At 37.0% G+C, this 14472-nt stretch overlaps 1 protein-coding gene across 1 annotated transcript in view; it reads left to right on the forward strand.

Moving 5' to 3' along the window:
* LOC120636616 (solute carrier family 15 member 2-like) overlaps window positions 1-13495 on the forward strand; it is a 78274-nt gene extending 64779 nt beyond the window's left edge. Inside the window, exons 26-29 of the mRNA XM_039908176.1 lie at window positions 2036-2279; window positions 3048-3155; window positions 4518-4661; window positions 13140-13495. Of these exons, the coding sequence (XP_039764110.1) occupies window positions 2036-2279; window positions 3048-3155; window positions 4518-4661; window positions 13140-13334 (691 nt within the window). The 3' untranslated portion in view covers window positions 13335-13495. The remainder of the gene's footprint in view (window positions 1-2035; window positions 2280-3047; window positions 3156-4517; window positions 4662-13139) is intronic.
* Window positions 13496-14472: the final 977 nt, after the last annotated feature.

Here is a 14472-nt window from a genome sequence, read left to right on the forward strand (position 1 = left end):
TATGTCATAATAAACAATGGATCTTAATCGAATTATTATACGTAAAAAAAATCATAAGCAACACTAATTAAATCTCGACATTTTTGTGAATAAATCCACGATCCACATATTACCGCGGCCCAGCCGCCCACACCTCCCTCGGCCCTCGCCACCAGTTGCTATTTCTACCTCACCGGCTCGAATTATCAATGAAAATCTCTATAGTGGCGTTGGTCTAATATAGCCAAAACTTTGTTACTTTCGTACTTCAAGGCACAGTAAAAGTTTTAGAACATAACAGTTCTTTCTGTTGACGTATCCTTTGTCAGTAATGCACTGGGCTCAAATGCTTGTCTTGCTTTCGGGGTTTCAGATTTTCGCTTTTCTTTCGCTATAAGATATTTCTTCTTGTCAGATTTCTGGGTTCTAGATCAGTGGAAAGTAGGTTTTGATTTTTTTTAAGTGATAATTTCAACTTGATACCTCCCAGACAGACCTAAGAGAAAAGGTTTATTATTCCTTTTGATGAACGGAACCCTAAAGAACAAACCGACTTCCATATTTCATGTAAGTAATGGTTAAAAGTACGCTGCATGCATGCTGCAAATTAAACTAAAGAAGTAAATTATTGCATTGATTTTCTGCTGCCCAAGAAAAGTTTTAAACATTGAAGCTTTTCTATGTACTGTGTATTTATTGTTATGTTTTCGTTCAAATTTATGGTCACATAAGTATGCATTAAAAAATCTTAGGTATACATTTTGAAATCACAGACGGCCTGTCGGTTATTAATTCGTAAATTGCATACACGGTTCTCTATTCGATCACCAAACAGCCTTTGGTGTTGGCCAAAGCGTATCGTTTACGCTATAAGGGCGTTATCACATCGGCTATTTGTAGAGATTTCAAAACGAGACTTTTTCACATAGGAATCGTTTCTTTCAGGATTTTAAGTCGAATAGTCGGCAGTACAGCTTACGTGTGAAGGGATAACCTCACCTTAAAAAATAATAATAGAATGATTATAAAATGAGCTGTTCCGCAATAATTTTGGTGCGATACAGTTTGCAATGATTTTGGGTACACCCAGAGAAGTGGTTCCCTGCCACCATAGACTGTATTGTAACTTACATCAAGTGAGATTGCAGACATTGGTAACTTGTAGTGGAAAAAAAAAGAGGGACACCAATAGACCGAGGCAGTGGCGTGCACTGGTTTTCTTACCAGGGTATGCATACAGAAGGAAAAAACAAAAATCCTTATACTATACGAGTTATTTATCAATTTTAGGGTAGGCAGTGCTTTTGTGCATGTAGGAAGTGCACGCCACTGGACCGAGGGATATGACCAAAACATTTACTATGTCATGACTATATTATGCCGTGTATTTAAATAAGTTACTTATAGCATTATTAGTAGAAAAGAGAAGTCGTCCGGAATAGTGTACACTAACGCAATGTTTTTTTTCTACTGCCAAGCAGATTTGGTTGCCGGTGTATTGACAGGTACATCAGTCTTATCACCTATACGCCTCAGGGTTCTGGATACAGGGCGGAATTTTAGAGAACGTGTCCCTTGATTGCTGTACGTGTACGGATGCTATGTATAAAGGCCATGGTACTTTTAATCAGGTGGGCCATCCACTTGATCCGTCTATCATTTCTATTAAAAAAAAAAAAACAAAAAAATGAGAATCAAAACATGAAAAACACCCATGACCAGTCCACTACAGGGCACGGATCTCCTCCCACAATGAGAAGGGCTTAGACTGTAGTCTGTTGTGAGTCTGTCGTACTTTGTAGTCCACCACGCTGGCTCGTGGGACTTCACACGCCTTTGAAAACATTATGGAGAATTCTCAGGGATACAGGTTTTCTCACGATGTTTTCCCTTCACCGTTGAAGCAAGTGATATTTAAATTACTAAATTTAAAAAGTTTGAGGTGAGTGCTGGGATTCGAACTTTGAATTAGGTGGGCCATCGGCTCTGTTTATCATTTGTATTAAAAAAAAAATAATCAAAAGTTTAAAAAAGTTTACTTTTTTATTATCAACAGATTTGCATGGCGTGCCAACAGCGCTGGTGGCGAAGTATCGGGCAATGGAGAAGGGGAACTTCGTGCTGGAGGTGTATACGTGCTATGCATTCGTGAGCGGCTCGGCAGACTCGACATGGCAGTATTACACGCGCCCAACCCCCCTAACGAATTGAATCTCGCATGGATAGTACCCCAATACTTGCTAGTTTCAATGGCGGAGATTATGTTTGCAGTGTCGGGCCTCGAATTCTCGTTTACCCAAGTATTATCTATGATCAATATCTAGCATTTGGAAATAGGGCCTTATGCATACGAGGCCATTTCTACGCGGCCATTGAATTACGAGTGATGGAAAGTTTTTAGACACCGTAAATAAAAGGCTTAGAGCCCGTGAAACATTTTTACGAAGTTATTGGCATGGTGCGTAAGTCCACAAAATATCTGCGCATGATTCAATTTAAAACTTGCCTATATTACTACGAAAATTTGTCTGAGTGTAAAATGACATCGTATACATAGGGACCCTATAAATATTTTTTCTTTTAAAGCTTTTATCCCTAATCATTGTTTACCGCCCAAAATTAAAAAACAGAAGGTATTATATGAACAAAAATTTTGCAATAAAAACTATATGGGATATTAACCAAAACGTAGGTAAAATACCATGGCATATATCAATAATTTATTAATCCTCAGATAGCAGATGGAATTTAATAATGCTACTTTAAAGGAAAGAGGAAAGAAAGAATAGCACTTCTAATTTCGAGCGTCGGTAACATACAAAATTCTGATAATTAAACTGCAGGTTTCAAACGCTCAAAGTTCCCACTGTGTCCCGAAGTGTAGCATATAAAAGAACAATCACCACGTCACTTAATTAGCGGAAGCATGTGATGCAACTCGAGTAGTGCGCTGGAAAGACGCTTTTGATTACCACACGTTCGAAAGTTACATACGAGTAGGTATAGGAGTATGGAGGAGGTAAAAGCTTATTGAGCAGGCAAACATAACGATGACATCTTGTTTACAGGCTCCGAAAAGTATGAAAACGATCACAATAGCCGCTTGGTACATGTCCGTTGCGATTGGTAATCTCATCGTGATACTCGTTGCGCAAACTAAGATATTCGAATCTAGAGTAAGATTGTATTTATATTTCATTTTAACCCAGAGACACCCAATGTTTTGCCGGTCCACCGCGGACCCTTATGCAGTATTTCTGCCATAATTTCCTAGTTGTTAATGGCATTATATTTATGAAATATTTTAATATAGTAATTAAATAATATCAGGCACGTATAGTTCGGAGACTACCACAAAACGATTCCCTCCGACTACGCGGATAACTTGTGATAAGTAGGTGCATTTTTCGCATATCAACTTTCATCTGCTCTTCTTGGCAATATACCACGAAATATCAAGTCGCATCGCCCGCTCGTTCTGCTCTTACACGTTAAGTCGTAGGTTAGTTATTACTTACTACACAGATTATGATCGTTCCAGTGGAGCAATGAGAGGGATGTAGAAGGTTGAAGCTTATTATATCAACCCATTAACGGCCCACTATAGGGCACGGATCTCCTCACACAATGAAAGGGGCTTAGACTGTCCACCACGCTGTCCACCACGCAGTCCACCACGCTGGCTCGTTGGGATTGGTGGATCTCACACGCCTTTGAGAACATTATGGAGAACTCTCAGGCATGCAGGCTTTCTCACGATGTTTTCCCTTCACCGTCGAAGCAAGTGATATTTAAATTACTTTAAACGCACATAACTTTAAAAAGTTAGAGGTGCGTGCTGGGATTCGAAGTCGGCCGATTGAAATTGAAGCCGAAGTCCTAACTACTAGGCTGTCACCACTTGTTCCACTGGTTTTTGCACCGATTGGAGCTCCCACTTCGGTTAACCTAAGAAGGAGGATACCTATGCCATGTGTAGCACAGCGGTGAGGCTTTAAAACCTGGGTTGTAGCCATTTTAAACTTGGGACTGTGGCATTAAAATCCCTTGCTCGAAACTGAAAAGGTTAATTCATTTGTATTTGAATATATTAAAAATAATTGTTACTAGGTATTAACAAATATATTATATTACACAGTTATCTTAGTAGACCAATGTAAAATTTATAGTTACTAGATTGTTGCGAGTTCGTCCGCGTAGGTTCAACTTTTGATTTGGCATACAAACTTTCTCCCGCTTCAAATCTACGCCCGTCCGCCCGTGCTATTCGGTTCCACTAGGCGTTATTACTGACTTTCTAATATGTTGTTCAACTCTCAAGGGCCGTAGCGTATTTTAAATAGCGTATAACATTTTCCAAGAATAGGGCTATAAAATAAAAAAGATATTTTTCACATCCAATTCGTAGTTCTAAAGATAAGATTGTTCCAACAAAAAAGTTATATTTTTCTAGTGAAAGAAAAATAGATAGATAAAATTCATTGTTAAAGTTAATTACTTAATTATATAAAGACTGATATGTTTCAATGAAAATGCAGGCAATGGAGTTCTTTGTGTACGCCGGCGTGTTGACAGCTGCTATGTTGATATTCCTGCGTCTAGCTCACGGTTATTGTTCAAGAACAATGGAGGGCGATGGCTCCTCAACTGAAAGCCATCCCTTACTGCACAGACATTCCAGGGTTAGACATATCTTATTACCCATATCATGTAGATAACCACGGTAAGTAAAAGTGGGTATAAAAATATAAAAAGGGTTTTATGAAAATCGACTATATATTTTGGGTAAGTAAAAGTGGGTATAAAAATATAAAAAGGGTTTTATGAAAATCGACTATATATTTTGGTTTAGTATTTTGTAGCAAATTTTTAAGGGTATTGTTACAGACATCATCATCAGGCCAAGCGCTGCTGAAAACAATTGCAGTAAACAATTCACACTTAACTGTCACAAATATTCCTATTACTAAAAATAGCTTGAAATATAATATCATCATATTTACTCATTACCGGCCCACTGCAAGGCACGGGTCTACACACATGCGAACGGCCATAGTCCACCACGATGAACCAATGCGGAATGGTGGTTAAAGTATATCATCATCAACATCATCACTTGAACTGATTGAAGTCCACTGGACATAGGTCTTTTGTAGGGAGTTCCAAAATCCACGGTTCTGGGCCACTTGTTTCCAGCCGCTCCCAGCGACTCGTTTGATGTAGTCTGTCCACCTCGTTTGGGGCCGACCAACGCTGCGTTTACCTGTGCGGGGTCGCCATTCCAGAGGTGTAATGGGGGATTAGTACCAGCCTCCCCAACCGTCACCTTCAAATGCCCGTGGCGACTTACCAATGAGGTTCTGCCGACCGATTAATGGCGGTATAACCATTTTTATGTCCAGCTGGTCCAAATTCTACTGACTGGTAACGGGCAGCAGAGTTACCGGTTCGAAAGGATCAGCACTGCGATTATCAACCCGCATGCCAAGCGTGGTGATTATTGGCATAACTTTGTCATGGGAAAAATACCAACCACAGCCCCTAGTAAAATTTATATACTCGTATCTACTAAATTAAATCTACAAAACATTACATAAATCTCTCTCAAGGGTCTCTCAAAACAAGTGTCTTATAATTTATAGGTCTCTTTATTTGGAAGAAATAGTGTTTGGCTGGGTCTGATGCAAGCCCAACCGAATTCGCTAACTAGAAATTCTCCCCGTAAGTTCGTTTACTCCTACCCTTTAGGATACATTCAAAACCTGAATTTATTGCTAGCATTTTTTTTTAAAGATTGTAGTTTAACTAGAATTTCGGCCTCCCTTTTAGAGGGATCGAATTCGATCACTGGCACTTTTATATTGTTTTTATAGTTTACCCAATTAAAAATCACTTGTACTAACGGTAAAGGAAAACACCGTAAGGAAACCTGGATGCCTGAGAGTTCTCCCTAATTTTCTCAAAGGCTTCTGAAGTCTACCAATCAGCAAAGCTGGCCAAGGCCAGCTTTGTGGATTACGGCCTAAACCGATCATTCCGAGAGAGACCCGAGACTTGTGGTTGAGAATGATGCTAATGACGGTCGATATATTATGTATTTTTTTTAAAGTACTTTAAAATATACATTACACTAGAATGTAATGATTTTTTTTTACATTGTATGCATGGTTAAAACAAGTAATTATTAAGAAAATAACATTATTTATTTATTATTATTCTTTAGCCTGCAAATAGTCTCTTAATTTAGTATTATTTCATGTTGTTCTTATCCTAGTGTAAAAACTCTGTTACACTACTCGGCACTGTATAGTGTGAATGGATGTCAGTTCAGCATAATATGTCACACATCATGTACCCGTACAATAGGTACACGACGTTGACATGAAACCCGAGTGAATTCACAATTAAAACTTTTGCGTGAACATGCGTGAATATGCTATGTTCACGCATACTTAGCAAGTACAATTTTTATTGAATCGGCTAATTTGTACCATTCCATTGAAATGTGGCTTCAGGAAGATCCCATACATGGAATCTTCCTATTTGAGATTGTATAAAGATCTGTATGCTGCTTTTTATTTATTTATTTCTACTGATCGATAATTGTAAATCTAATATTTTGTTTTAATTTTCTTGTTTTATTACAATTAAAAGTAAAAATATTATTTATTTACAATGATAAAAATATTGGAGATATAATAATTTTTGACTTTTATGGTTAAGGAAGTTTAATAACTATAGGAGTTAGCTTTACAAATGCTAAGTTCTTTCCTACGGAACGCTGAGAGTTAAGGGATGTGCACGGGCCGAAGGAGGTAGGGCGGTGACCAATTATGGAAAAGAACAGTACACAGTAGAGAGAAATATTTACTTTTTTTGTACTCTGCTGCATAAATGAACCCAATAGGCGCTACAGCTGCTTGCGCCGTTACCAATTTTTCATTGTTCTATTTTGTTGCACAGCGTCACGCGTTAACATGAACTATAAATTGGACTTGAACTATTGGTGCCAAATGTGTATTCTGTTGTATTGTCTATAGTTGTACGGTCTTAAACAAAACTTGATTGAAATGCCTAAAAATAGTGCTATCCTTTTCCACAAGAAATTGTGGGAAAAGGCAGTACTATTTTAATAAGTGTCAATTAAGTTTGGATTTGAGATTTGTGTAGATATAAAAGAATCGGCACTACTGACTGCTCAAAAAAGAACTAGGTAAATTATTTGCAGACGAACAAATTATTATTGGGTACTCCAGTTACTTGAGACGTGGTCGCTAACTATGGGCCTCATAAGAAGGCTCAGAAATGAGGAGATCCGTAGAAGAACAAGAGTTACCGACATAGCTCTGCGAGTCGCGAAGCTGAAGTGGCAATGGGCAGGGCACATAGCTCGGAGAACCGATGGACTATGGGGTCTTACGGTGCTGGAATGGCGACCCCGCACCGGTAAACGCAGCGTAAGTTGACCCCGAACGAGGTGGACATATGACATAAGCTAGTCGCTGGGAGCCGCTGGCGGCAAGCGGCTCAGTGGAACTCCCTACAAATGACCTATGTATTGTCTTGTAGTGGACGTCCATTGTTTTAAATGATGATCTAAAAGAGTTATTTACTATTAATCTGTTTTTTTTATTCCACTACAAGTTACACCTTTACTGCAATCTAGTGTCTGAGGTTAGCGAAACAAAGACGTTTTTGTTTGTTTACTTCTTTTATTATTGTTTAATGTTGATTTTCCCGTATTTTATAGTAGTTCATCAGTATAACAATCAGTTCATCGAATGTTTAATTGTAAGTGTATTTATCTGTACTTAAACATACTTAATTCAACATAAATATACAAACACATTTTGTACACTTGAAATTTACACCATGTTAATCTTTAATTTGATAGGTGGGATAGAGTAACAAGCTCGATCGAGGAAGCCAATGTTTATTAAAATAAATTATTAATGACTAATATCAGTCTAATAAAGCCGCCATACAGGTACTAGACCCTGGTAAAAATATCAAGCCAGTTCTGGTTCTGAACCATTTAAGTTACGGCCCCCGTGGCCGTTCTTTTATTTATCCTGTTAAATAGAGAATAAGTTGCTAATTTAAATTCGAAATTAATTTTTTTTTTTTAGATTTCCGTTGCTTACATGTTTTTTAGTTACAAACCGGTAAAATAAAGATAAATACTTTAACTGGTTAATTAATCAGAACTTATCACAATATTAACTTGTTCCGAGCCATGCTGCCATATATCTAAGTAAGTAGACTTTAAAACATATTACCCCCCATAGTAGGGTAAAAAGTAAAGACAAACAGTTTCGTCATTCGTGCCAGTTTTCGTGTCACACTTTCGCTGTAATCAACAAAGAGCTATACCTCTAAAGCTATACGCTCGTATCACAAAAGAAAATTTCTGTCCTATTTATGCTCCGCACATTATTTTTTTACCGACTTAAAAATAAGTAAAATCTCAATTTGTTCCAAAAGTATGATAGAGCGATTGTTTTTTTGGGTAGATGTCAGTAAGGTCTGCCTTTGTGCGACTCATGTTTATTTAATTTATTTAACTAAAGAGTTACCATAACATAAACATATACAAAAATATCATAAAAACAGAAACATAAAGATATAAGTAGAATACAAGAGGCAACCTTTGAATTAGAAAAAAAGAAGAGGAGAATAGACCGCCGGTAGTACAAATTATTAAAATACATACATGCGAATAACTCTACATACTTATACATACATACCTACATGTTCTGGAGAAGATCGTAACGAAATTATTTTCGAGATACTATCATAGAGATTTTAAGATTCCTATCACTTATGTCGGCTTTGTACGCGGCACTTTCCGTATTAAATATTTTCCGTATTTAATATTTTGTTAATATTTTCGCTTTCTTATTGATTATTATTAATTTAAATGAACAGCTTAAGTTGGAAAGACTCTTTTAAATTAAAAGGTAAATAAAAATAGGTACTTAGTATTAAGTATCTGCACCCCTTGATTCTCTACGCACAAGCTTACACTGCAGACGTAGCCGAAGCCTTTTTTCAGCATTCAAATTATTGAAGGAAACCATTGATTTAACCATTGAATATGTTATTTGGAGGAAACAAACTTTGGTAATTAAAACAGTTCTATTGTTTTTAGCGTGGGGGTCGCAACCAAACTTTTAACGAATCTGGTTTGACTTATTGTTTAGTTTATCATTTGGCAAATTATAAATTTCCTAGGTACGTGTGACACCTAAACGTAATATGTTTATTATTTCACCTTAACCATAGTAAGTTAGATATTTTAGTTATATTTATCTATAATTCTGCTGGACATTAACTTCCGTCCGGATTCTTTGGGTACTTTTTACAAAACCGGGACGGTTCGCTAGCAAGCTATTAACAAAAATCTGATATGATTACTTAGTAGAGTTACTAAGCATCAGAAATTTGCTAAAGGAAAATTAATATAGAAATTCACACGAACACGTCCATTTGTAACGGATGCTTTTTCTTTGAAATTTTTATGAAAGACTTCGTATTTTATTTGTTTAAGAATATAAACGTACTAATACAGACATAATGCTGTAAAGGGAAATGAGTTTAAGAATTTTAATTAAATTTTTTCATGAAAATGCAATATCCCGGATGCAATGTTACAAGTAGGTACATTGAATTCTATCCAACATAAAATTTAATTACGCTGTAGTATCCTCTCAAAGTAAATATTTGAAAGGAAGAATATTATGAAGTGCATACGATCTTGCAATAATGAATTTTGCAATACCTACATTCCTAGGAATCCTTTTGAGTTACAGTTGGCTGAACTTTTAAGTGAATTATTACAAAATGTCCTTTCAAAATATCTAACTATATTTTGAGTTTATATTTTAATAATTATATTCTGAGACATCGAGGAATAAGTAGTCTTCATATATAATATTCATTTCTGTCTCTTTTACGATGGCAAAATTAAGTTTTCGTATGACTGTACGTAAAAGGAGCAAAGCGCATTATGAATGAAAGGATCCGTTACAGTTTTGTTCTATTTGTCGCGTATTTATTAAAATAGGAAGCAACTAAATAGCTTTAGCAGAATTTCTGAAGCTTATGAAGTCTTTGACACTATTGCCCCAGACGGAAATGTAATATTTCTCGGGTGTTTCTACCTATCTAAGTATCCTCCAACGAAGTGTTGTTTACCTTTTGGAGTTTTTTATTCTTTATACAATAAAAACTAAGCTTAAGTTGCTAAACTACGTGTAATTTATATCTTTTCAAATGCTCCACACCAAACAGATCTTCGGCAATGTATTCTTCTCTACGCACGTTTCGCTTCGACACCGGACATGTTGACTTTACAATTAATAATTGTTAAATGAACATTTACATTAATTGTAATGTCAACATCTCCTACGTATGTGAGATGTAGGGAATTTAAAAACATCAAACATTTAGAATTTTATAATATGAAGAACACTAGACTAAAATAATGAGGATCCAAATTGTTGTTTTTTATTTTTTTCTTATTTAATTGTCGATCTTTATCGTAAATCTATAAAATTGTCTAACTACCTATCTGATCACTGGAAAACACTCCAACCAAATGCTTCTACAATTAGTCTCTAGCTATTTACGAAAGTACAAAACATGTGCAATGCTGAAATGCTGAGAGTCGCAGCAATATTTTCATCGCTCATTTGTAAACCTAATACACATAGAAATAAAGCTTAATTTTAGTAAATTTGTCAAAGCCAAAATTACAGCTAATTTAGTTATAGTTACATTAGCTGAAAATTTGTCGTTTCACTTTACCTCAAAAACATCAAGTTTGGTCATACATTATTCTAGCCTAGTACCTTTCATATATTTAAATGTCGTTATTTAGTATTCATGCAATTGAGTATCATCTGAGCGCGAATGCCGAGTAAAATTAATCCTGAGTTAAATTAAGTTTTACAGCTTTTGTCCATCCACACATTTACAGCCAGGTCTCCTAGAAAATATTGCTAGGGGCCAGCTCCTATAGAACGTTGGGTCCAACTTACTTTGATGTATTGTTCGATTCTCGAAAACGATTCTACAATAGACAATAGCGCGCGTTCAAATCTCATGCTATACGGACACGGAACTCATAATTAATTTCTCCAAGCATACTACGAGTGCCATGGACTTCCGGAAGCTTGTTGAAGCTGTCCGCTTGTTAAATAACTTTCCTTTGAATTCGTGAAATTCTGACGTGTTGAAATGAGATTGAATTGAATTCAAGAGTACATTGTTACCTGAATTCACGTAGCAACCGAAGTGATATGTTTATAAATTTTAACAGTCTACGTATGTGTGCTTGCATGTAGGTATAATTGATTACAGATTTGTTATTGGTCCTCTTCTGAGTGCCCAATTAATGAATTTTCTAACGACGTTTACTTTAACTAAGTACGATTTGAATGAAATCGAAAATGTTAACGTAAGTAGAGAATCTCATACTAGGCACCCAGGATTGAACCTCTATTCGCTTACATGTACTCAAAGGAAGTATACTTAAAGTTATAAACATATGTCTGAAAAAGACCTAAATTAGTAGATAAGCGGTTAAACGTAAGGACGCTAGCTCTTAGTGACTACATTTTATAGGTGTTCCCAAAACCTTATACTGTTTTGCAAGAAGGGTATTCTTGCAAATAACCTCATGTAATTATTGTAAAGAGGATTTGTTTGTTTATTTGTAATCGATAAACTTTGCAACTACTGAACCGATTTTAATAATTCTTACACCAATAGAAAGAATCAGGCTGATGCTTTATGGTACAGTTGATAATTTTGTTTTTATTCTGAAGTAACACGGGCTGTACATAATTTCAGTAGTAATAAGACGTAAGCCGGATAATGGTATTTGTAAACCATGTTGTTTATCTAGACGCATGGTTTCGGAGATGATGAAAAAAATATTGTACGGGGCTTACGAGAAGAGGTGTTTGCGTCTATCAGTTTATTATTCGCGTGGCCAATGTAAAATTACGTTATAACCTCTGATTAATACGGATATAACTACAGTTATTGTATTGCATATATTTCAGACTACAAAGGTCCATGTGTTAGTAATTCACATTAAACTTAATATATTTGTTAGTGAATATAATTAATGTTACCACATATTCAAGCTGACATCGAGTGCGCTTTGAAAACACTATCCTGCCTGTCAGCTAAAAATAATAATAATCAGTTATACTCCTACTGCAACACGATCATTATCAACCGTGTATCGGCCCACTGTACAAGAGTCTCCTCTCTTTATGGAGGAGGAGGTATATATCTCATTACCATCATCCGCAGCCCAAGTTGATGGAGATCAACGTCCCACTGATGGGCACAGTCCTTTCAAAGTGATAGTGGAGACGGTTTAAGAGCATAGACCCACCACGCTGCTCCAATGGGAATGAATGGAAAGAAAGAAAGAAAGAAATAAATTTAATATTTTCCCACGTAATTGCTTACAATTGTACACAAAAAAAAAAAACAAGCATGTGGACAAATAGGGTTCCGCCTCAACACGAAGCAGCAGCGAGTTGCGGCGCTGGTTTTCAGGGGCACCCTCTGTGCTTACAGACGTGTTTGCGACTGCTTCATCAATGCCAAAACCTTAAGTCAATAGATAATAAAATTAAATCTAAAATAAAACACGGTACGAAATATAAAATTTACAGAGCTAAACTAAGAAGCTTACTACAAAGTCGGCTAGTGTCCATGGTAATAATGGTACAATCCATCAGGAATAAAGTACGGCCCTGCTACTTTAGTGTTTTACACACACAAACGCATACCGAAAAATTAGTATTTCAAAGCATAGTTTCATAATTATAATTTTAAGAACTGTTAACTTTTTGTTGCTCTAACAAATGTGCTTCGAGTTTCAAACATTATCAGCCTTAGTAAGTGGTAATGCTCTCCTGGGCACATGGGTTGACATTGCTACTGTCCTAACCCCGGACTGGCACTGAAACTGTTGCTAAAAACACAATACAATTTTGGCCAGACTCGAAACTAGGGTCTCGTGATCCGTAGTTGAACATGCTAACTACTAGACGTTGGTCTACGAGTAGCAGTTGGACAACGAGGCAGAAGGTCCGTAGGTACTTAATAATATTTGATTTTGTTTTTCTGTCCAGGCTCTATCAGTTCACTCTGCGACTACAAGTTCTCGTCCATACAGCTGTGTCAGCCGCGACAGTAGTGCGGCGTCGTGCCTGGGCCATATGGAGCGTTCACGAACAGCAGCCTGGCCCATATATACTGTTGTACATGTTGGTACACCTACTAGTAGTACCACCGACAAGAAGGCGACTACTTTGGCGAAGGATTAACTGTTTGGCAACGACAAGTTTAAAACGGCAGCAGAATGCGACAATGTTGACAATCTACACATTCATATATTATCTAGCCCACTAACCCGCATTGGAGCAGCGTGGTGGGTCTATGCTTTAAAACCGTCTCTCCTAAGAGGCCTGTGTCCTGCAGTAGGGTATTATGTGCTTGGGGATAATGATAATAATTATACATCTATCTATACTATCAGCTACATACACATATTAAGGTTTAAGCATATAAAACGTGTGTTACAAAAATGTGTCCTGGTTATTGCACTAAGTGATATGATGACACACGTTAAAGCCCACCCACCCGCGCTGGAGCACTGTGGTGGGTTTGTGCTTTAAACCCCTCTCTTTTATGAGACAAGTGCCCAGTAATAGGATAAAAATTATAAATAATATTAAATAAATCATATTTATCATCGTCATTATTATCTTCACATTTACCTATCGACGTCCACTGCTTGACATAGTTCTTTTGTAGGGAGCGACTCGCTTTCCGCGTCCGTCCACCTCGTTGGGGGCTGACCAACTCTGCTTTTACTGGTGTGGGGTCGCCATCCCAGCACCTCGGGAACCCAGTGTCCATCGGTTCTCGGAGTTCCGAGAATAAATCTAAACAAATGAGAAAAATTGAATTGCCTGTTTGTAATGTTAAAATGACAGCTTATTAGTAAATGCATATCTTTATATATATAAATATATTTCTTGTGTGCGTGTGTATGTCACTTACCTCCTCCTAAACGGCTGGTTCGATTTGAATACATTTTTTGGTATGCGTTTGGGTGGCACCCTGGATGGTTTAGATTCACAAATCAGCCCGACAGATGGCGCTGGGGTCCGCTAGTGTAAGTATATAACTAAGGTATGTAAACGGAACAGTTGTTCAAAGCATTTATTTAATTACCGGTCACTTAGACCGCTTTACAAAAGAGTAGAGTATAGAGGTTTAGTAGCAGGCCTTATTACAGAGGCCAGCAAAGGTTCTTACCTCGCCCCTCACGCCTTTACGGCCCGATTGCTCTGACGGCACGATTACTCTGATAGACTAGACGGCTTCGTCGTAGCTCTGTGTGACTATCGTTGCTTTGTATCAATCAACAAAGCAACGATAGTCCACCGCTGGACTAAA

This window comes from Pararge aegeria, chromosome Z, assembly GCF_905163445.1.
Source record: "Pararge aegeria chromosome Z, ilParAegt1.1, whole genome shotgun sequence".
In the NCBI taxonomy this organism is placed as follows: Eukaryota; Metazoa; Arthropoda; class Insecta; order Lepidoptera; family Nymphalidae; genus Pararge; species Pararge aegeria.